This window comes from Podarcis muralis, chromosome 3, assembly GCF_964188315.1.
Source record: "Podarcis muralis chromosome 3, rPodMur119.hap1.1, whole genome shotgun sequence".
Taxonomy (NCBI): Eukaryota; Metazoa; Chordata; class Lepidosauria; order Squamata; family Lacertidae; genus Podarcis; species Podarcis muralis.
In genome coordinates this window covers 24,697,427-24,721,489 of record NC_135657.1, presented here as the reverse complement: position 1 = coordinate 24,721,489, position 24,063 = coordinate 24,697,427, and the positions used below count along the sequence as shown (strand labels likewise).

At 43.4% G+C, this 24,063-nt stretch overlaps 1 protein-coding gene across 3 annotated transcripts in view; it reads right to left on the bottom strand.

Moving 5' to 3' along the window:
• Nucleotides 1–1,059: 1,059 nt before the first annotated feature.
• The window catches only part of SERTAD4 (SERTA domain containing 4), a 28,314-nt gene continuing 5,310 nt past the window's right edge, over nt 1,060–24,063 (bottom strand). Inside the window, exons 1-4 of one of the 3 annotated variants that reach the window (XM_028724735.2) lie at nt 15,468–15,640; nt 14,563–14,812; nt 10,576–10,691; nt 1,060–5,274 (exon numbers count right to left, since the gene is read on the bottom strand). In XM_028724735.2, coding sequence (XP_028580568.2) covers nt 4,498–5,274; nt 10,576–10,691; nt 14,563–14,797 — 1,128 coding nt within the window. In that variant the 5' untranslated portion in view covers nt 14,798–14,812; nt 15,468–15,640 and the 3' untranslated portion in view covers nt 1,060–4,497. Of the gene's footprint in view, nt 5,275–10,575; nt 10,692–14,562; nt 14,813–15,033; nt 15,321–15,467; nt 15,641–24,063 lie in introns of those variants that run through there. The other 2 variants (XM_028724736.2, XM_028724734.2) reach the window with 2 other exon arrangements.

The following is a 24,063-nucleotide window of genomic DNA, read 5'->3' as shown; positions in this document are numbered from 1 at the left end:
GCTAACTCTGCATATTCTAATGTTTTGTTCTGCCAATCCAATTTAGAGGGAATGGAGTCTCCTTTCCTGAATTTCAGAGGACATTATGTTTACAAAAAGGTTGCTAATCCAATGGAGGCTGTCACCTGCAGAAATGGATTCGCCTCCTCCCTATTCCATGAGCAGGAGATTCCATGAGTTCAAATCCCCTCATGGGCCATCTAGAATCATCCCAATTTGTATGGATTTCCTCATCAGGGCAGAAGCTTAGTACCCATAATTATGTAGTCCAAGATAATTTAGCCCTGTTCCAGCAAACTACTCACACCTTCTGTTGAAGTGTAAGCTGTGGAATGGGGCTTTGCCAGCTAGTTCTGCCCCTAAGATCACAAAATTTGGCTGGCCCCAACTCTGCTATCTGTGCACAGTTGGAGCTAGGCAGAGTATGTGTGATCAGGGGTAGGCCTCACTGGTTTAGCCCCACTAATGAAGTGAGTGGTTCCTCAGAATGAGGCTTCCAGTTACTGGAAATGTCTGACATCTTCCCCATGAAATTTAAACAACAGTATTAATTCTGCTTCATAAGAGTGGCAGAGGTGGAGTTAGGGGAGCACAACCAGTTCGAAGGGGTGCTGAATTTTGGTGTCGCACAGGGTGCCACTGAAATTTGAAACCCCAAGATGCACCACTGATTTTGGCCTTCATTCCCACATGGGAAAAAGCAAAATGGGGACACATTGTTGAGCGGTGGGAATTGCAAAGCAGCCTCACATTAGAAGAAGGGAATTTGGTGTCCAAATCTGGGGCAATTTTCATGTACACATGTTGTCGACAATTATCAGATTAAGGAAAAGGGAAAGAGGGATTATCCGTTTTAGCTGGAAAGTCTCAGTGCTTGCAAACTGCAAGAGGCATTTATCAATATATAAAGTGGGCATAATAGATTGACATACCAAAGTGATCTGAAATTTAATCCTTGGGTTGATCTAGCCAAAAGGAACAGAATTAGCCATATATTTTGCCCACAGAAACATTTCACTTAAATGCTGTTTCTCGATGGCGAAATAAACAACCACCACATTTAAAGGTTTTAAATCAAAATGATTTTTTTAATCATTTTAATAAATATATATCAAGAAAAAAAACTCACTTTACTACAACACCACTTAGTATACAAGTACCTAAATATCTAAGCTTAAAACATCAGATGTTTGACATATACTGGAAAAGAACAGATTTTTCTATTCTCAACTGAATATAAACACAAGAAAAATCAGCAATTAAAAAAAAATGGTCCATGTGGACAAATGACTAAATGATCCTACTCATACACTGTATGAATGAGACCTATATTTAATATTGATAGCAATTTTTAAAAATGCTTTTGTCTTGGAGAAATAAGGTAGGATAATTTTTAAAAATATTAGAATTGATCATCCATGCAAATTTCTTGCTTTTGGCATAGATAAAGGTTATATTTAATTCTCTGCAGAATTTTGTCTTTGTATTTCCAAGAAATACACCCAAGAAAGGTAGAAATATCTTCAACCCAATCATACCTTATGCAAATGACAAGCTGTTAACGATGACAACAGAATGTGTTGGTCTACTGTGCAATCTCACCTAGGTGTTTTAAAAAGAATGCAGGAGGGTGGGTGGAATAGAACAAAAGAAAACACTGAAATCCGTAATGAAGTTGTCCCTGGTCAAGGACTTGTTTCTTCATGGCTGGCTCCTAAGGTCTTGAGCTTCCTGCTTTGCATCCCTTCCCAGCTGTTGGAGTGTCCCTCACCTGCCCCATCTGCTTGCTTGTGTAGTTCTATGACTGGTCCCACGTTCTCAGATTTGGAAGCCCTGTTAAAATCCACCCATATTATCCTTCTTCCCCTGCTCAGCTCTGGCTTGCAGCAGCTGTGGGAGCATAACAGCTTGGCTAACCTGGTGGCCCATGGGTGTCACAAACAGATACCGGCACAGCAAGGTCACCCACTGCACTGCCCACTCACATTCCTGAACCCTACATATTTCAAATTGGTTTAAAATCCCTACCACATTTTCAGCTTTGTCCCTACAGTGAGCTCCCAGTTCCACTGTTAAAATAAAACCAGGGGAAATTCTCACTGGTTGCTAGTTGCAGGTACCTAGGCCACCACCATACAGATAATCCCTGGGATCTATTTTGAGTAGCTACAATGGACCTTCCATATCTGCAACGGGTTCTCAGGTCAAACCTGAGCATAGGAAGTGCCTTATACCATGCCAGACACTGTATCCATCTTGCCAAATATTGTATGCTCTGGCTGGCAGCAGCCCTCTGGCAGAAGTCCTTCCCATCACATCCTGGCTGAGAACTGCATCAAAAGTGTGCCCATAGGGGAACAGGAGCTGCTGAATAGTTAGTTAGCCTCACTTGGCCCTTTTGTCTGCAACCTGTAGACTGTAGGGTGAGGAATGAGAGATTTGAGAGATACTATATAAGTCACCTTCCGATGATCTATTTATTGTGCCTTCACCCCAGTTTGTTTACGGTAGGTTAGACGTTTTCCAGCACATTTCCCCATCACTTTCCATATTACAAAAAGTCTGAATTTGCAGGTGGGGGATTTGCAGGTTAAATCAACAGCACAATCTGAATCTGCTGGTACATGATTGAATCCCACTCGAAAATAGCACAATCTGGAAGTGCCCATAGTTATTTGAGTAATCCATGTGGCTATTGCACTGGGAATAAAAAATAGAGGTTTAAGGGAACAGCAAACAGGCCTTGAAGATCAAACACCCCCCTTTCTTTTGTGTGGGGTGTGTGGGGTGTGTGTACCCTGCTGATAATTTGGAAGTATGTGGTGACTGAAATATAGATTAAGTCTTAGTTAAAGGAAGCTCTTCATTTGCCCCTAAACAAAAACAAGGGCAAGATTCAGTCACAGTTAAGCGTTGTGCTAAAATTAAGATTGCTCTTAATTCAGGTCTTCCTCTCCCGTGGGGAGCATAAATGTAAAGAGTTGGGTGTTTCCCCCCCCCCCCAATCTGGTTGGTTGGTTCTTTCAGCAATCAAAATATCTTGGCGATTTCAGTGGGGCAAAATTCATGGTGTGCCTAACCCTCCCCCTGTTACGTGTGGGATTCAAACGGGCTGAACTTCAGCCAGATCCTGCTCAAAATGTGTGTTTTAAATTGAAGACACCTGAAAATGAACAAAATGTGCTTCTTACAATTGAAGATTATCCCCCCTGTTTCTCCAAGATAATCTTTTAAAAAAAAAATTAAAACCCTTACATTCATTTCAGATAAAATCTTATATCACCACATCATTTAGTAACATTGTGCTTTTCTTCCCCAAAATAAAAAAAAACCCCTAAAGTTATATGAAACCCCAGTACATGCTCTTTACAATTTTAAAGAGAGAAAATGATGTGAAACAGAATAAAGTATAAAGCATGCCACTGGTTCATGAACTTCATTATACCAGGAAAAAAAGGGAAAAATCACAGCAACAGACAGTTGCCATAGAAATGTTCAAGCCGCTAATGCTTGTTTACAAGAGACATCTCTCTATTGTTTCTTCTTCTTCTTCAATCCTTCCTAACTATGGCAAATCAAAAAGCAATTGAGCAAAAACGAAGAATAGATGCATTTGAATAGGAAATCAAACACAGTATTTCAAAGGATACAGGTTTCTAATAATATTCGATCCACCCTGTTATTATTATTTTATTTCCTGTTTAGGTTACATCCCTGCTGAAGCTGTTTCTGTTTTCGTTTGTTTGTTTGTTTTTTAAAAAAAACAACAACAACAACTTAATTTTCACCCTGGAAAAATTAAGATTAAAAAGTAAGGCACCAAAGAAATTCTGCCCTTTATAGCAACAAACCACCATAAGGCTCACTCATTCTTGCAAGTTAGCTGAAAACTGTGCATGTGCTGGAACTGTTTGCTTCAGATTAAGATTCCATAAAAGGTCTTATTGCAACCAGTTGGGTCACTTGAACCAGACACATAAATACATCTGAATGGTATCAATACTAGATAACGATATGGGTGTTTTCCTCTTCAACTCTCCCTACTCTTTCTCACGGCCATTATTCTTGGGCAAGAAGTAGACCTCCCCCTTTGCTGGTAATAATTTGTTTATCAGATATATAATTAATTGATATGCACAAAGGAGATTCCTCTTAATACATGTCAGACTCCCCAGGGGGCTAGGTGAAAAGGGTTGTGTGTTTTCTCCATCTGGTTTATTGGTTTTCCTCAGCGACAAAAGCTAAAATACACATTGCAATTCAACTGAGCTCTTTATGAAGATTCCATATATGTATCAATAGCTCTGCGATGCAGACCATACATACATACGCTCCAACACACTCTGCTGCCAAGTCCTTTAAACTATCCATGAAGCTTGTGATATGATTGTATTGGCGGTATAAAAGTATCAGAAAAATTCATCCGGAATGAAATATTGTTCGATAAATTCAACATGCTTGTGCGTGCTTTAGAACTGCAGTTATTAGGAAGGTGGTTCATATTTTACTTCCTTTACTGCAACATATTTTGCCACCTGGTAAGCATTCCCTTTTCCGTAAGGATTTCTTCCAAGATTCGTTCATGTTGCTCTTGTCAGCACGCCCCGTCTCAAAATAATCATAACATTTGCTTTTACATGCAATGCCATGGTCACTTTTCATAGGCTCCCAATCTGAGGCACGGTCTCGTTCTATATCGTGGCTTCCTTTCTCATCGGTTAATACGGTCTTGTCCTGGTTCCCATGCAGCCCAGCATTAGTAATGAAAATTTCATTGATGTGTATCTGATCATCGCTCCGGTAAACTGGGGTGCTGCCAACACCATATTCCGCCTGTTGGGAACAACTTGGCATAGATATCGAAGAGGAGGAGGAGGAGGAAGAGGAGGAGGAGGAAGAAGAGGAGGAGGAGGAGGAAGAAGAAGAGGAATTTCCCATTGCAGAATTAGCAGACAATGGCAAACTTAAATAGTGGCTGTTGCATTCTTGGTAAAAACAGCAGGTGTGGATCTTTTCGCAGTCCTCCCTTGCCATCCGAAGGCGTTTTCTATAAGGACAGTCATGAGAAACAAACCACTCCTGGGCAGAGGGGCCCCCAAAGGAGCAAGCAGGGAAGCACCAGTTGTTTTGCATGATAATTTCCCCATGAATTCTCTTCATTAAATTGTTTATGAGGACGGATCTCCTTAAGTAGACTTCGGGGTCGTCAATGTACTTCAGTTTTTCCAAAGACATGTAAAGGATATGCGCCCGCTCCTCAAAGACGGATATCGTCTACAGATGAAAGAGAGAGGAGATAACAACAACAAATTATTAATATTCTGTTGGGAGCCACCCAGAGTGGCTGGGGAAACCCAGCCAGATCAGCGATGATGATGATGATGATGATGATGATTAAGATGGGTGTAATGCAGATCAGCTGAAACATGTTGTTGAGATTCTACCTGTCTGACCATCATTTAACACTTAGGGCAGTCATATTTATTTTAAGACAGGGGTGCCCAAACATTTTTCAAAGAGGGCCAGATTTAATGAAGTGAACAAGCATGAGGGCCAGCCATGGTTATTGACCTTTCTTTTAGGATTGAAGTTTTACGATTTTACCCCAAAGTTGTTGAGCCTTTTTTTACAAATTTACCCCAAAGTTGTTGAGCTTCTTTGAGGATTGAAGTTGTTGAGCTATTTTGGGGATTTCCCCCCAGGAAATAAATTGCCACAGGGGCAGGGATTACACCAGCAGGCCGGATTAGGCCCCCAAAACAGACTTAGAACATGCCTGTTTTAAGACTTCTCCGCCCTGCCCTCCAGCACATTCAACTCCCCCAAACTAGTAGCTGATTAGTGGGCTTGTCATTACCAAAGTGCAGCCCAGGAAAGCTAGTTAGTCAATAGCCAAGATCTGAAGGAATCGAGACCATATGGTCCCAGGAGAAGGGCTGTAGCCTAGTGGTAGAGCATCTGTTTTGCATGCAGAAGGTCCCAGGTTCAATCCCAGGCATCTCCAGGTAGGATTGGGGAAAGACTTCTGTCTGAAACCCCGGAGAGCTGCTACCAGGTGTGTACTGAGCTGGAAGAACCAACAGTCTGAATTATAATAAGGCAGCTTCCTATGTTCCTGTGCTCCAGTGCTGGGATATTGACATTTTTCAATGTTAGTTCAGCTGTGAGGAATCTTCTTGAGCCAACTGTATCCTTGTGGAGAATAGTATATATGCAGAAAGGGGAAAAACTGAAACAAACCAAAAATTATCTGTACTTTTGAGCAGTTCCATACTTCCTCCAACAATCGTTAGCTTCCATGGCAGGGGAAAAATATTTCTAATGAAGAAATGACTCAAATGAGATTTGCAGGAACGTGAATTAACCAGAGGGTTAATTTAACCAGAGATGTTTTTATCTGGAAAAAAGCTTCTTTCCTTAATACACAGGCTAATTTCATACCCATAACAGACTCTCAAGAGACTCTCCTTCCTTGGAGTTTTTTAAGCAGAGGTTAAGCAGAGGCTGTCTGTTGTGTATGGTCTAGTTCAGATTCCTGCATTGCAGAGGGCTGAAGTAGCTGGTCCTTGGGGTCTCATCCAGCACTACAATTCTGATACTATGAACTCAGCAACCCTTAAGTATCTATATGTTCCTATCATAAGGCATAGAGCTGCCCTTCTGTTTGCCAAAGGGACTGCAATCCCGCAGGAATTCATGCTGGAAAAGAGGGAAGATTACTTTCACCATGTTCCCCTTTTCGCTGCAGTACCTTCCCCAATGGTTTTCTAGAAGCATTCCAGGGAAAGGATGGTGATGGACATGCCTGGAACCTCCTCAACCCACAAAAAACAAATTGTATTAAAAAAGAAAGAAAAAGTAATGTGGCAACTGGTGTCAGCTGTGAGAGCCAGCATGGTGTAGTGGTTAAGAGCAGTGGACTCGTAATCTGGTGAACCGGGTTCGTGTCCCCGCTCCTCCACATGCAGCTGCTGGGTGACCTTGGGCTAGTCACACTTCTCTGAAGTCTCTCAGCCTCACTCACCACACAGAGTGTTTGTTGTGGGGGAGGAAGGAAAAGGAGAATGTTAGCCGCTTTGAGACTCCCTAGGGTAGTGATAAAGCGGGATATCAAATCCAAAACTCTGTGACAGGTGCTGTCACTGTGCCTGTTTCCTGCTGCAACCTTCTGCCCCATCATCTGCTGCTGTTGTCTCTGGTGGTCATTAGCCCCTGCCCTGGTCTGTGGGTTCCTCGATTTACACCACAAAGTCTGGTCCTAATGGCGCCACTGTTTTCTTCCTGCCACCTGAAGGTACACTGTCACTTCCTGTTTTGTGAAGCGGCTTCTTGCTGTTTGCATATGAGCAGAAGCAGATACAGAAAACAGGAAGTGATGTCATCTATTTAATTATGCAGCAGGCTAGAGTGGGGAAAGCTCCAGAGAATTTCTTCAAGTTCAGAAGCCTTGGCGAAGGAAGCGTGGGCTACCAGCCCATAGATTTGCTCTTGGCACAATTGCCTCCTTTCTTCCTCTCTTGATAGATTAAGATAAGCCAAAACATACGCAAATATTGTATGAGAAGAAAAAGATATTCCTCTCTGTGTCTTGTTTTTCTTGTTCCGATTTTCCCTTGTGGCCAAAGAATTTTGGCAGAGAGGAAAAATCTTTCCTATGGAGATAATAAGGTCCATTTTTCTCATAGCCTCTCTCAAAACAATGCAGCACCCTTTCCCTTTGAGCAAAACCTTCTGTGCATCTTGACAACACTTCTGGTGCTTTAGAAACTAGTTCCAGGCTTTGCACTATCCCACTTTGAAACGGAATTCATTATTAATTTCTAACAAACGGCTATTTCTAGGGGAAATATGCAATGCAAAAAAAAGCACGCTATAAGTGAAAAAAAGATGAAGTAATTCAGAAATATTGTTTCTGAAATAAACACAGTTTTATACAAGAAGTTCATTGTATGCACTCAGTGGTGGTTTTTTCTTGGGTTTTTTAAAGACCTCTCATAGTCCCTGGTTCAGCTGCAGTCAGTATTGCCATGACTAGAAACCAACAAATATCTGGCAGGCTGCAAAGCTTTCTGTGAAACTATCTGCTGGTCTCTGTCCAGTTCCCAGTGGAAAACTATCTGCTTTACAAAAATCACCATCACATTTGGCAACCTTACTTAGCAAAAAGGTCATGATGCACATGAAGCATAGAATCCAACATTCCCCTGGGCTTAAAGCTTAATTTTCCAGATGTCTGGGCAATGTGGCAAGCTTGCAATGCTCTTAACATTAATTTGCTCTCCGTAGTATATTTTCAGTAGGCTAAAAAGAAAGATCTAAGTTGCAAGGTCTGCAAAATTGCTACCTGATCTCATGAGGGGTGGGAGTGAACAATAAATTAGGTAAGAACTGTGTATCTAAACAGTGGGTATTCTGCAAAACACTGCTTTCCTAATACTGACACCTACTATGATTCAGAAACTAGAAAGTTTGATATCCACTGGGAGTGATCTTCAGGACTATTCCTTTACAGTGGCACTTTTAGCTATACAGTATTCCATTTTTTTCATTCACTATGATGAGCTATTCTGTAAATCTGCTTTTGGGGAACAAAGTCACATGTTTTTGTTTCAGTTTTTTAGCCCATTGTCTCTCAAACATTTCATATTTCAGCTAATGCCATCAGGAACAGGAAACAGGTATATGTGGTGGTGGTTTGTTGTTTTTTTCTTGCTCTGGAGTTTTATGAGTATGGTGAAGCAAAGCTACATATTACATTAAAACTTCCCTTTGCAGACGTTTTGCCACAAATGGAATTTGTGGGATATAGTAACAAGGACCGCAACAACAGCAGCATTTGCTACGTGTCCCAAAGATAAATAGTATGTAAATGGAAAACAAAGTTGCTTTTTAATGTTATTGTGGCTATCTGAATTGCTGAGCCTTCAGCAGAGTAAAATGTAAAGCAATGGCCTGTCACAATAAATAAACACCTAACCCTTGAACAATAGCAGAAGGGGCACAACTGGATGCTATGGAAGGAGAATTATTACCATTATCAATATCAATTAAATTTGTATACCACCCTTTGTCCATAGATCTCAGGGCAGTTCGCAGCATAAAAAAGACAAAACATATACTAAAAGTCATAGAAGCTGGCTCTACTCTGATCAGTTATGGGTGAATTCTGCTCCCTCCTCAGCAGGGTCTGCAAACCCTATTCCTACTCTTCAAGAGGATTCACTGACCCTCGAGAAAAGCTTTCAAGGGGCTCAGAGCAGGACACTGGGGAGAAAGTGATGGGGAAAACCCCTTTTTGTAAACTTCCTTCCATCTGCAATTGCTTCCTGTCCACCAATGCACAGCCATTCTAAGATGTAAACTGGCTCTCATGATTCTTACAACAACCCCTTAAGGTGGGCTCTAGTTAGGTGCAAGGAGCTGCAGCTGAAGGTTAAGGCTGTCCAATGTGTTTTTGGCTGAGTTGAGATTTAGCTTGGACATCTGGCATCTGGACATCTGGATTCAGGATCTTCCCATGCTTCCATCCCATTCCTTCCCTCACCATCAGTAAAATCTGTGACCAGGCATTTCCCAGATTTATCTAAATGGGATCAGTCAGTCCTTACCCAGGATATTTTGCCCAAGTTTCATCCTACAATTTAGGCCAGGCGAAGCAGCCTACATCAGGCGGTAGATTTGGGGGCACCATTAAATAACAGCAAATTCTCAATTGTTTTGTTGGCTATTTTATATATATATGTGTGTGCGTATATATATATATATATTTCATGCCATTGAACAAGGTGACATTTGTATGCTTTGCCCCAGCCTCCAAAATGTCTTTGGCTACCACCATCTTGATGTGCTAGGTAATGGGGAATCAATATTGTGGGGGAGGAAGATCATGCAATGCAGCAGAATTGGGAGTGGTAGCAGTGGTGGATTGCAAAGGTGGAAGCCAGGGACACAGCTTTTTGTTCTGTTTTACTCCTGGTTTACTCCTGTTTCCCTTGGACACCATGGGCATTTGCCATCCAGCAGATCGGGAGCAGCAAGAAGAATGCCAGGAGTGTCCCAGTGAGAACGCAAGATGCAACGGCGCGTCGCGTTTCGCCGCTTCCGCGAATGCACGTGACATCATTTTGAGCGTCTGCACATGCGCAAGCGGCAAAATCCGGAAGTAAAGAGCTCAATTACTTCCGGGTTGCCGCGGAGCGCAACTCGAATGAGCTCAACCCGAAGCACATTCAACTTGAGATATGACTGTACGGCTGTATAAGCGTTCAGGGTGTCTATATCTGATTGTCGTAAAGAAAGCAAAAGTGACAGCTATTCAAATCATCATACTAGTTGAGTGCAAGTGGAGGGAAAGCAGATACAGGTATATTTAAAAACACAAAAAACAAAAAAGGAACTGAAATATGGACGTAACCCAGATGGAGTATGCAGTGGAACACAGTAGAGTCTGAAGGCCCACAAGGGTGCCACTCTGCTGAAGCTAAGCCGTGCCTGGGTTGATTGCTAGCTGGGATCCACATGTATGTTGCATTCGGCTTCAAGGCAGATTCCTAAAGATTGCTCTCTGAAACTTACTTTAGGTGTACAGCTGCTGAGTGGGGGGTGGAAGTCCTCCTCTTCCACATATTTCCTTTTAAAGTACGTGATCTTGGATGTTGTTACAGGATTTGAAATTCCTCTGTGGTGAGATCCTGTGAGAAAATAAATAGCATGTAGCAATCTGTCTGAGGTCCCCCCCACTCCAAAAAACAAAAAGTAGAAGAAAAGCCTTATCCGTTTCTTCCCCAGTGCATCAGAACTCTACTACATATTTCTTTATATGCTTATACAGCATTAACAAAACAGAAATTCAGTTTAATAATAGTTTTTGTGAGAAAATGCTGCAGGCAATGAAGGGTTGTGCTGCAAGACCGTTTAGGAAACAAGTCTGTTTATTTAAGCACAGTTGTCACATGAGCTTAAGCACCCTTTGCATACTTGACTTCAAGGAAACATTCATTCTGTCTGTTCAAGCCATTTGAAAAACTGCAACGTTCATGACTACACTCTGTAGTAGTTCGAGGAATTAGACAGGGCTGATTAAGTTTAATGCATTGGTAGCATAAGTATTAGTTGCTAAAGATTTATAAGTTTGGCTTAACTTTCTTGGAAAAGGCTGAGACAACTCTCCAAATTATTGGGAAGGGGAATTATTAATGGATGTAGTTAAGTGGGCTGCTACCTGTGAAAATTAATGCTACGTTAATCAAGAATTTGATTTTAATAACTAAAGTGCCAGAGGTTTTTTTAGTCACCCCTACCCCCCAAAAAATTCAATTCTTAACAACAGTACACTTACATCACCCTCCTCTGGCAAGAAAAAAATGCTGGGCTCATGGGAAGACAAATCCAATTTGTAATTTATTTATCAAATAAGCATAATTTGCTGTAATAACCAACTTGGGATGGTGCCCTTTAAGCCCAATAGAAAGGAAGTTATTTGGAACAGGTAGCCAAAAATGTAATTACTTTGAGCTCTTTTGAGACCAATGGATACTGTAATCTAGCCTGGGTCACAATACTCCAATCAAACCATATGCTACCATTGAGAGTGAAATTTTAATTACTGCCTAGCACTTAATATGGCCACCTGTTTGGGGTTTATTGCATTTTCCTCCTAGTGTTAATTTCAACCTCCAATAAATGATGTGCAAGACAAACCGGGTGGCATCTAGTTTCCTTTGCAGCAGAACACCCCCAAGTCTACATGTGGCATGTTAGTTAGTGACTTTTAGTTAGTTAGTTAGTTAGTTAGTTAGTTAGTTAGTTAGTTAGTTAGTTTATTAAAAAAGACTGTACTGACAGTTAGCCAACAAGCTCATGCAATGGCTGCAGGCAAAATATAAAAACATTTAAGCAATCACCAGTATTGAAAACTAGCTAGTTCTACAGTTACAGTTACAGTTATCAATTTAGAATTTTAATCTTATCCTCCCCCCCCCCCCCCGGCTTTTTCTCAAATATATTTAGAACCAGGCCTTTTTAGATAGCCAAAGAATGGCATTTCAAAGCAAAGTAGACTAAGGCTGCATACACACCATATATTAAGAGTGCACACACCCACACCAAGAATCCTGGAAACTATAGTATGTTTAGGGTGCTGGGAATTGTAGCTCTGTGAGGGGTAAATTACAGTTCCCAGGATCCTTTTGAGGGTGTGTGTGCTTTAACTGTGTGGTGCATGTGCAGGCTCAGTGTCTCTAAACACGCTGAAGAAAACACAATTTGCCCTTCCACATCTATAGTTACTTGTAAGTAAGGCCTAGCAGAGTGTTTCTCAAACTTGAGTCTCCAGCTGTTGTTGGACTACAGCTCCCATCATCCCTGACCTGCTAGCAAGGGATGATGGGAGTCGTAGTCCAACAATAGTTGGAGACTCAAGTTTGAGAAACACTAGCCTAGCGTATCCAAGTTTAGATGATCCAGTTTAGATGATCATCTAAACCATGGCTAAGTGATCAGGAATTATCTCTTTGGGTAATTTTGGACTCACGCACTCCCCTCTCCTTTCAACCTTCTTTGTATTCAAGGCCTTAAAAGCCTCCAATTTTATTTCATAACTATCCACAGCTCCACATTTACATCAACATCTGGGGAGTTTTAATTTTAAGCAGAATTATTCAACAAAACTGGATCTGTCTGACTCTGATTTCTTTTAAGTAACTTTGGCTAGAATAAACCACAATTCCACCAGCAGTTCCTTACTTCTCTTGTTGTGTCCATAAGAATAGAATGAGAGGGGATTATTTAGACCAACTTCTGACAACTGGATGGGGCTGGTGGGGGTTGTAATCCAAAACATCTGGAGGGCACCAGGTTAGCAAAGGCTGGTCTAGACCATGGGACCATGATGTATTCAAATCTTCCTATAAATTATAGCGTTGTGCCTGAAATCCGCAAAGTTTTGCCCTGAACTCAGATTGCAGATAGGACATGTTGTGGAAACCCAGGGCCTACATGTTACATGTTATCTTAATTGTGCAGCTTGCAGGCATATGGGGGGGGGGTGGCAATTTAATCCTAGGTATGTAGGAGCAAGGACTGAATTTACATGTGCATCAATGGAAACTTTTTTCTATGTCTTTTTGTAGTGAATGGGTTTTTCCCCCCTCCAGGATTGCACTTGGGGAGAAAAAGGTTAGACCTCCCCTGCCCTGTGTACTGTGGCCCCAGTGTGGAAATCTCCCACAAGCCATGCCTAGGTCTACATTTATTTATATATATATATAGAGAGAGAGAGAGAGAGAGAGAGAGAGAGAGAGAGAGAGAGAGAGACAGCCACCCAATTGACATAATGTGTAAGGCCTTCAGCGATGTGGAAAGGATGCTCTGTGTGCACTAAGAGACTGCAAATACAGAAGACTGGTTCTCAGATGCATGATGAGGTAGTAAAATCATCTCTAGACCACATCACTTCAGACTGCAGGTAGGAGCTCTTGTGATTAAGTTCACGTCCATTCGCCACTCCCTGGGGCCAAAAAATAAAGTCCTACCAAAAAGAGGCATGTCAGGGAGAGCAATGACCTACAGTTGATCTGAATGGCATCCCAGATTATCTACCTGAAGTTTCTCTCTCTCTCTCTCTCTCTCTCTCTCTCTGTGTGTGTGTTTCCTTGTATAGAGGAACATCAATCATGTTAGTTCCTACCCCTAGCCTGAAGTAGCATCATCTAGACACAGATTTGTCGCTTCATCTTCTCTCTGTGAGGACTATGCCCCAAAGACACTCTTTTGTCTTTATTATTCCCTCTTATGCTCTGGGACTCCTCTGTACCACCAACAGCAAGCTCTGGGATTTGGTGAGTCTCTTTGATTTTTTCTTTTCTTTTCAAAGCCACTGCAAAGCATCTATTTCCTCTGGTTTGAGTCAGGGCACCTTCAGTCTTTGTCCCACACTTATCTCCCGCACCGGAGGGGCTCAGAGTGAGATCTTAACACCTGCAAAAGTGCGCTGGAGCAGGTGGTGCAAAACTAGCCTCCCCAGATAACTAAAATGCCAATCCTTAAGGCAGTTCTAAGTGGCTGCAAAAGATTCCTGCACAAATGCTTTTGCCCTGACACTTCTCCTTACAGAGCAGAGCAGCGGGAGCAGCCCTGATACCCGAACAAAGCCTTCAAGTGCAGAGATTGTGTCCTTCTTGTGTACCAGAGGAGGACGACAACAATGGGAGGTTCTTGTCTTCAGACCTGGCCACCGGTTTTCCAGGAACATCTTGTTTGCCCCTGTTGGAAAGAGGATACTGGACAAGGTGGGCATTTAGACCCTTATTCAGCACAGGATTCACTGGGTGACCTTGAGCCCTCAGTCCCTCCCTGACCTACCTCGAGGGGTTGTTATGAGGATAACACGGCGCGCGCGCGCTCAGGGGGAAGGCCATATATTGCCCATATCTCTTTCGTGTAAGCATCCAAGAATGACTACAGACTTACACACACACCACTGTTGTGATTTTGGAGAAAGAAGCCGGAGATGGTGGTTTGATGCTGATGCAACCGACTGCAAGCCCTGAGCCACCTCCTTACCTGGCGCCGGGGGCTGCCCAGCCGCTGCCCTGCTGTCGTTGCTCGGTGGCGGCGGCGGCAGCGGCTGCGCTTGGCCCGGGTTGCTGCTGCTGCTGCTGGCGGCGGCGGCGGCTGCATCCGAGGCGGGGCTGCTCTTGCTGCAACAGCGCGACTCCCACAGCGGCTGGAACTCGGCGGCTCCTTCGGAGGAGACAATGGGCTCGCAGAAGCTGCTCAGGGGCAGCACCAGAGTCATAGCGGCGCCTCCGATCTGCAAGTGGAGACAAAGGTAGAGCGCGACCCGTCAGGTCAGGCAGGCAAGCAGCCGCCCGCCCCTTGCCCTGCCCTGCCCTGCCTTGCCCGAGCGGCAGCGGCATCAGCGGCCATTGCGTGCCTGCGCCCCGCAGTCAGCCTGGCATCTGCCTCTGCCACCGAGGGATCCTCTCTCTCTCTCTCTCTCTCTCCCCAGCCTCTTGCTTTGCCTTTTCTCACCCAGGTTTTGCCCTCTCGCGCTCCAGGTTTCCTCCTTCGCCTTCCTTGTCTTCGCTTGGCACGGATTCTGGCTCACACTCCTGGCTGCCCTGGGACCACACACGATCCAGCTGAAGGAGCGCGGGGGGGGGGGGCGGTACCAGACCCAAGAGCTGACCTTCTCCGCGCGCCCCTCTCCAAACGCACTTGGTTGGAAGTAAGTGCCGCGGATTCCGGGGGCCCTTACTTCCAGGTAAGTGAGCTCGGAGCACCGCCGCAGCCCCTTCTACTCGGAAAGGCAAGTCTTCTCCCCACCCCACCCCTCCCCGCCGCCTCTTGCTTGCTCGCTTGCTTGCTGACTGGCTGCCCCCCAAATCCCTTCGCCGCTGCTCTCTGCGCTCCGGCTCAGCGGCGATCCCCTCTTCCTTTCCCGAAAGAAGAAAGTGCCAACAAACCGATCCGAGGGATGCTCGCAGATTGCCAGGCGATCACTTTATTCTCTCCGCATACTCTGCCGGTCTCACTCGCGCAAACACAGCGACCTCGCCAACGACATTGCCTGCATGTGTTTCTTATGTGTGGCAGGCAGGCAGGCTGGCTTTTCTTCCCCCCCCCCTTCCTTTATTTTTTCCCCCTTTCTTTCCCCACTCCTCCTACTCCTCCTCCCTTCTTTTTTCCTTCCCCAAGCGAAACAGAGCGAGACTCTTAGGTAGTTGTTTCCACCAGCCCCGATTGGGCTGAACTGGATCTGCCTCCAGTCAAAACACGGAGATTAAGACAGAAAATTGGCTCCGGTTTCAAGCCGTGAGTTGCAGTCCCACAGGAGCCAAGCACAACATCAGTGGAGCAAGTAGAATATTAAACAGGAGCAGGGACTCCGGGGCCGGAGCCAGGCTGTGTGAGCTCCCCATCCAGCCCCATAGCAGCGAGAGAGCGAAAGAGGGAGAGAGAGAGAACTTTCTGAAAGAGGCAGGCAAACCGCATCACAATGCACTTTCTACACTAATTCACCTACTCTTTGGCACAAAAGCCAGGCGTCTCCCCCATCTTCCCCTGCTCTCTCCAAGAAACAAGAATTTTTGTTTTCTTTCCATATATTTCTCAAGTCAGGACCACTGCAGGAAGACAACAGGGTCCTCCAAATTCGGCGGGGGGGGGGGGGGGGGAGAGAGAGCCAGAAGTTGGAAAGGGAATGGATAGCCAGCAGCATGTTACAAATTAAAGTCTGTCTGGACAAGATTGATGAAGCAGGAGGTCAAGACTTAGAACAATAAGAAACAAGAAATATTCGAGACTGGTTGGAGAAGCCCCTTGCTGTTTCAACTGAGTGAGAGGAGGGGTTGCAGTTGTACATAGCGCTGGGGCCAAAAGCGAAGGACCACCTTTTTGAAATTCCCAGATACAAATGGTTAACAGATCAAGCCTTGCAATATTTCCACCGGCTTCTGGATGAAAAATGTGAAAAGGCTACTTAAGTGCTCCAGATTTAGCAGCGGGGCTCCTTAACCTATTCTGTTGTCTAGCAGACTGCAAAATTGTCATTTATCCATGGATTCTGTTGCATAACTCTGCATTTGGAAGCTATGCGTCTGAAATATATTCCCTTCTTTCTTAGGGAAGTCCATCCTCACTCAAACTACCCCCAGCAAATTAGTCACAGTTAAGCCCCTTTGAAATTGATGGGGCTTAAGCTACTCACCACTAACTTGATCCACACTGATTTCAATAGAACTTAAGTATCACTAAATTTCCTGCAAGAGAGATCCACATGTTTTGGGTTTTACTATTTGTCTTAGATAAATTTTAAATAAAGTCATACAAGGGAGCCAATTCATTAATGGTGAAAACAGAGGCAACCACATTTGAAGCTGTAGTACCTCCCTCACTGAACCGATTATTGCTGTGTGACCCCATTTGTGAAGTGGCTAGATCCACACAAACTTTCTAAAACAAATGCAAAGGTTTTTTCATGATGGTCAGTCTTCAAAGCTGACTTGAGTACCTCCATTTTGGTAGAGTCAAAGCAGTATAGCTTTTCAAAGACAAACCACAGAATCACAGAATTGTAGAGTTGGAAGGGACCATGAGGATCATCTAGTCCAACCCCATGGCAATGCAGGAATCTTTCACCCAATGTGAGGCTTGAACCCACAACCCCAAGATTAAGAGTCTCATGCTCTACCGACTGAGCTATAGTGAACATCATAAAGAAGAGTGGAGTCCAGATGGATAAATGCATAGAGACCTATTTTACTTCATACATGAGTTGCCCTTGCTGCATCAGGCCTAATAAAGATCTTATGCCTTGCATTACAGCTCTCTAGCACAAAGGGCACAAATGGCGCTGTGGTCTAAACCACTGAGGCTCTTGGGCTTGCTGATCATAAGGTCAGCAGTTCAAATCCAAGTGATGGGCCGCCAACCTAGCAGTTCGAAAGCGTACCAGCACAAGTGGATAAATAGGTACTGCTGCAGTGGGAAGGTAAATTGTGTTTCCATGTGCTCTGGCACTCGTCACGGTGCTCTGTGCACCAGAAGCGGTTCAGTCATGCTGGCCACATGACCCAGAAAAGCTGTCCCTTGGCCTGAAAGTACATCCCATAGTTGAATTTGACTGGACTTAACCATCCTGGGGTCCTTTACCTTTTTTACCTCTCAAGCACACACATTTTGTAGGCAACACACTGAGAATCCATTCCTCTAAACTTTTGATTGCTTCTGTAACTTGGCACATTCCTGTGCATGAAGTAAGTCCTACTGAATTCAATGGGACTTCTTCCCAGTAAATGTGCATGGTACTTATGGTGCATGGCAGCCTTAGTGAGGAGGTGAAAGAGAAATATTATGGAAGATTGCAAAAGGTGGTATTCAGAAATACCGGGGGTGGGTGTTACAATAACTTTTTGCATACAGTAGCTATTTGCACACATAGATTAATCCAAAACAGTGGAGAGTTTCGGAATCTATACATGTTAGAACACCTCTGCTGCTCCAATGCTTCCGGCTTTTTAGTTCTTTGCTAAGTAAACACTGAGAAATCTTCAGTGCCAAACTTTGCTCAATTCGTTACATTTATCTTCGTTGTAATTTTTTTGCAGTCTGCAGATTGTTGTCACATATCAATTTGCTGTTGTGCACACTGTCCCACTTTATCATACTAACTTACAGAGAGTGCCATGTTGTTCCTAAGGAAGAGTTTTCAGAAGCCAGCATGAACTACTTAAATTTCTACTAGGTAGAAAATTCACATGGCAATCAATGCATGCTCACTCATAAGCAAGCAAGGCCTTTTCATTTCACAGGGACTTCCTCCCAATTAAGGGTACAGAATGTTGTGCATCCAAGAAACCAATTCTTATTTCCACTACTGATTTCACACACAAAAACTACCACCAGATAATATTATTTTAATTGCCCACTGCTAAAGGCTGCTGCATGAACAAATGCAGAAGATTGAGCACTAGATTCCCAGGGTAACTCCACATGTTTTTCTAACCTGTCTTCTGAGCAGTGAAACAGCAGCAGCTCTTTGCATGGCTGATTAGCAAAAACCCCAACTTAACATACTTCAGTTGCACTGCACAAATTCTCTTGCTTTGTTTGGCTAGTGCCAGAAAGGGAGAGGTCCCAGAGACTGTCCATATATCAGCTATTCCAAAAAGCTTTTCAGCAACAAGTGCTGGCGTGCCAAGCCAGTGAGCAGAACCTGATCTTAGACCTTATGTCAAACTTACCTAAAAATAAGCCTGCAAGGGGTTTTGCCCAGGAAACAGGGCAGAGCTGGAAGGCCCAGTCCCATTTGCAAATACATTGCAATTTTGGAAGCGCAAGTCACTGCTTGTGCCATTCAAGTTACCAAGGTGTCATGGAATCAGAAGGCAACCTGAACCACCATACTGCAACACATTTAATACATTATTGCAAATAAGCCTTCTCAAGACTGTGCCTGGTGGATCAAATTCTATATTTATGAAATAATTGTAGTAAAGTGTCATGATTTGTTAAACCCCACACAGAACCCTTCTGGATCAGATGAAGAGCTTACTTGGTCCAGAACCAGGTTCCCACAATGGTCCACCAGATATTTCCAGGAAGCAGAACCTAAACTAAGAAATTGACCAGATTATAGAATCATAGAGTTGGAAGGTATTGTGGGGGTCATGTAGTCCAACCCCTACAATGCAGTAATATTTCTGCTCAACTTGAGGCTCAAACCCACGACCCTCAAATTAAGAGTCTCACTCTCTACCAACTAAGCTATAGAGATGTTTTTCAGCCATAAGATTCACAGTAATTATTATATACTGCCAAAACATCTATTCTTATGATTAAGTGTATTTGAACATAGCACCTGTATATTGAGAAAGTAAAGGGGTGCATTGAAAGATACTGTTGGGCAGCTGGGGTGCAGCTTTTTCCTCTTAGCCATGCCTAGGGACAATCACCGTCCACACACTTTGTTCTGTAGAATTCAGCAGACACCTTTGAAGACTAAGCCAACCCCTTCATCTGCCAATCAGTGGCCCACATTCTGTCTCTTGTTGGGATGCAGCATGGGATTAAATTTTAGGCTTTTAGGCATGTGACAAAGAAAGAGAATGATGGAAGCTACTTATTGCACCTAAAGATTTCCATTAGTGTGTCATATAGAAAGTTGTTATACGACATCAGCTCCATAGTTCTTGACATTTAGTTATTTACTGGTAATGCACCACTATCCTTATTTGTAATGAAAGGGTGGGAAGTCAGTGCACTACATATTTTCTGCAAAGAAGTGTAACATAAAGCCTTGATTTGTGGCTAGATCCAGGCTTCAAAATCTGTTTGCAAAGCTTTGTGTGGTATGGAAACCAGACCATTTTTATTTTTTATTAAATCCAGCTCTTAATCCTTAGGCTACCACAGATTTTCCCTGTTGCCAGCCGAATGCATGCATTAAGAGAACACCCTGAGGCATCCAAAGCAGCCTGAAGGTTAAAATGTCAGACTCCCCTTGCATTTATGCAGTTCTACTCTGTAAGAGGCTACTATGCAGTGCTATACTGTTCCATTTGCTCACTATTCCTTCAGCAACTACTCCATTTTCACTCACTATTCCTTTGGAGTCATTATGATGCTAATGAGAGAACTGTAATGATGCCATTCACAATGTCAATGAAAAAGGGTCTTTATGCATTTCCAGAATGCCACTAAAACAGAAGTTAAATTTAAAATGCTTGTTACAATAATGCTGCAAATCTGACTAAAATCCCTAAAGGCCAAAAAGTAAAGGTGGAAGCAATGCCTGGTATTGGCAGGGCCTCATTAGTTACCCTATATTCTGTGGAAACAGCATGTGGTATTGCTAATTCCGAAACTCTTTGATTTCTTAGTTGTATGAAGCCATTATGCTTACCTGCGCTTATAAGAAAATGCAATGAGATTTACATAGCTGGGTGGAAGAATATTTATTTGTTAACAGTTTAACAGTTCTAGTCATTAATTTATTTTATTTTAAATTTGTAACCTTCCTCCCAGCCCACTAGGACCCTAAAGCCAGCTGCAGACTCAAATGCATTAAAATATGATCAACAAAACATAATGGTGATGCATCATTTTATTAGGTGACATACAGTTGGGTACCATGTGAGACAGTGTCTTCACAAAATAAGAAGCTGGTGAGAGAAAGGCAGAGATGGACAGCATTCAAAACTCCCATTGTTCTAGGCGCATTTTGCGACAGGGAGTTTCATTAGCGCAAGCAGTTTCTGAGTTCTGGGCACAGTACTGTGCCTAAAATTTCAGAATAAAACTGAAGAGTGGAAGGAAAGGAGGAGCTTTTTTTGACTGGAGAAGAGACCCTCTTAAGAATATTAGGGGGGTGGGCAGGGGATGGACTGGACCATGTGAAAAATGTACATAATATTTTAGCTGCAGTGCATTCAATTTCAGGTTGTATTCTTGCTATTTAAAAAAGCACGCCTAGACATTCCATTGTTGCGTCCGTAACCTAGGTTTAAGGTGCCATTCAGCTCCTAGCTTTCATATCTCAGTTTCTAGCACTGAGGATGGATTATAACCTTACTCATCCAAGTGGTCTGGAAACAATCCACAATGTCTGGATAATTAGAAATGTGGGTTTGTGGGATTAGTCACTGAATAATCAAAGATAATTGTGTTGAATTCTGAAAACTATGTATTACTATGGATATGTCAAGAGCACCAGTAGGTGTTGTTGTTTTTTTAAGCAGGGAGGGTCTTCTCAATTCATTTAGAGTTGGGGGGTTGGGTATCACATCCACACTATATATTTAAAACACATGACTTCCCCCAGAGAATCCTGGGAACAGTAGTTTATCCCCCAGAGAGCTATAATTCCAAGCATTCTTAACTACAGTTCCCTGTATTCTTTGAGAGATGCCAATTGCGTTAAGCATGTGGTGCGGATGTGACCTCTCATTTTTTGCATGTTTACAGTACACATCATGACTAATGAGGAGCACTATAAGGTACAAAACTGTGATGCTGCACAAAACGGTACATTCTGTAGCAATGGGAAAGTGAATCTATCTATGTGCCTTTGTCCATCTACAAGGGGTCACTCCAGACTGCCACTAGTAGGCACTTCAGCCTTCTATTTTAGGCATAAAGGAACGGAGACAATTGTCTTGCATCACCCAGTCCACCAGACACACACTTACACACTCTAGCACCCTAAAGACTAGCAGAATTTATTATGGCATACCGCTGTGGGTTAAACCACAGAGCCTAGGGCTTGCCAGTCAGAAGGTCAGCGCTTTGAATCCCCGCGACGGGGTGACCTCCTGTTGCTCGGTCCCTGCTCCTGCCAACCTAGCAGTTCAAAAGCATGAAGTGCAAGTAGATAAATAGGTACCACTCTGGTGGGAAGGTAAATGGTGTTTCCGTGCGCTGCTCTGGTTCACCGGAAGCAGCTTAGTCATGCTGGCCACATGACCCAGAAGCTGTACGCTGCCTCCCTTGGCCAGTAAAGCAAGATGAGCGCCGCAACTCCAGAGTCGTCCGCAACTGGACCTAATGGTCAGGGGTACCTTACTTTTACCTTGCATGTGGTAAAGTTGGCTTTTATCCAAAAAGTATATACCGGGCATTTGCCATAATAAATCTGTTAGTCTTTGAAGTGTCACAAGAGTCCAGGGATGCTTATATCTTACATGTTAGTTTGTTCTTGGTACCTTGATTTCCTTTTAGCAGGTACTTGAGCTCACTTTCCTGGGTTGCCATTTCTACTTGTGCACCACTGTACCATCACAACGGAAGAAGCTGTGTCTGATGTAACTATTTACAATCTGTATGAAATCTGAGAACCCTGGTATTATTATATTTCCTCCTGAATTCAGGCACTTCAGGAATGGTGTGGCATCCACTATGAATAATAAAAAGACATGATCAATTTGGCTATTCATTGCAGGAAACTGCTTTCAGGCAAGGGTTTTACTTGATCTCACATCCAATATATTATGCGATTCAACATGAATGTAGAATTTTGCAGTGATTTCAGACCCACACCTTCTGAGGATCTCAGCTTTTGTTTTGTTTTTTAAATCTGCCATTTATATCTTTGGAGATAGGATGGAGAACGTGGGGTCAATGCATGGTTCATTGTCAGAAGAAGCCAATGTGAGGAGGGGTAATCAGAACCACTGAAGTTCTGTGCCCCAAATCCTCTTCCCAGACACAGTCCAGAAGCCTATTCAGGAGAATTAGCAAGATCAAACTTTGCCTGTACTCCTGGCATAGATTAGCCACCAGAGAGACCAAGGCTGTTTTGATGAAGAATGTGGGCCCAAAGCCAGACTGAAATGGATCCAGATAATCAGTCTCATCTGAGTGCCTGGATTGTATGGCAACTCAAGCACATTGCCCGAGAAAAGAAGATTTGCTAACAGCCAAAAGTCACTCAAATCCTTGAGGTCCAAAGTGGGGGTATTTAGAAGTGGTCTCATCACTAATCACTTCAAGGTAGCCAGGTAACCCCCTCTTTCAAGGAGACACAAGTCATTAATTACCTCCTAGACTTAGCCAGTGATCTCTCCTGCTACATGTTAGTTAGCTGTGGTCTAAACCACTGAGCCTCTTAGGCTTGCCAGTCAGGTGGTCAGCGGTTTGAATCCCCACGACAGAGTGAGCTCCTGTTGCTCTGTCGCAGCTCCTGCCAACCTAGCAGTTCAAAAGCACGCCAGTGCAAGTAGATAAATAGGTACCACAGCAGTGGGAAGCTAAATGGCATTTCTGTGTGCTCTGGCTTCTGTCACGGTGTTCCATTGCACCAGAAGCAGTTTAGTCATGCTGGCCACATGACCCGGAAAGCTGTCTATGGACAAATGACAGCTCCCTTGGCCTGAAAGCAAGATGAGTGCCGCAACCCCATAGTCTCATTTGACTGGACTTAACCGTCCAGGGGTCCTCTTTACCTTTTTTTACCTAGTCAGTAAGGGAAAGGTTGAGAACACAAGTGATTGGCCAAGTACCTCCCCCCCTATCTTCAGGCCTAAACAATAAATTCATCCAACAAATCAGGACTATACACTGTCCTGGAGATGTCCATAGGATGGATTACAGGAAAGTAGGATCCAAGTCAAGATAAACATGAGCAACTTTTACCTTTGAAGTCACAGAGGGACCACTTACATCACTTTGCAATACAAAGTGGAAAAAGCTCTGAACCACTTGTAAAACTCAACTGGACGGCACTGCAATGGAGGCTGAAAGGTGTTGCTTCTTGGCTTTCATCATCACCATAGAACAAGCTCCAAAATGTGTGACCTGTGTTTGGTCAGACTCCAATTCAAATTTTCTGTCACTGGCATTCAAGCCACCCCCCCCACCCCAAACTGCTTTGTAATAAATAATAAATTGGGATGAATAAATCAGGAAGATGAACAGGCTCTGTTTAACGGGAAAGATTGCTTAGGAAAGATTGTGTCAATTGCCAGGGTCACCTCCATATCCCACAGAGAGAATTAGGCTTTGACAGTACCAGCCATGCTAACTGGGAACTCCCTGGTGGTTTTAAGCAATTGATCTGAATAC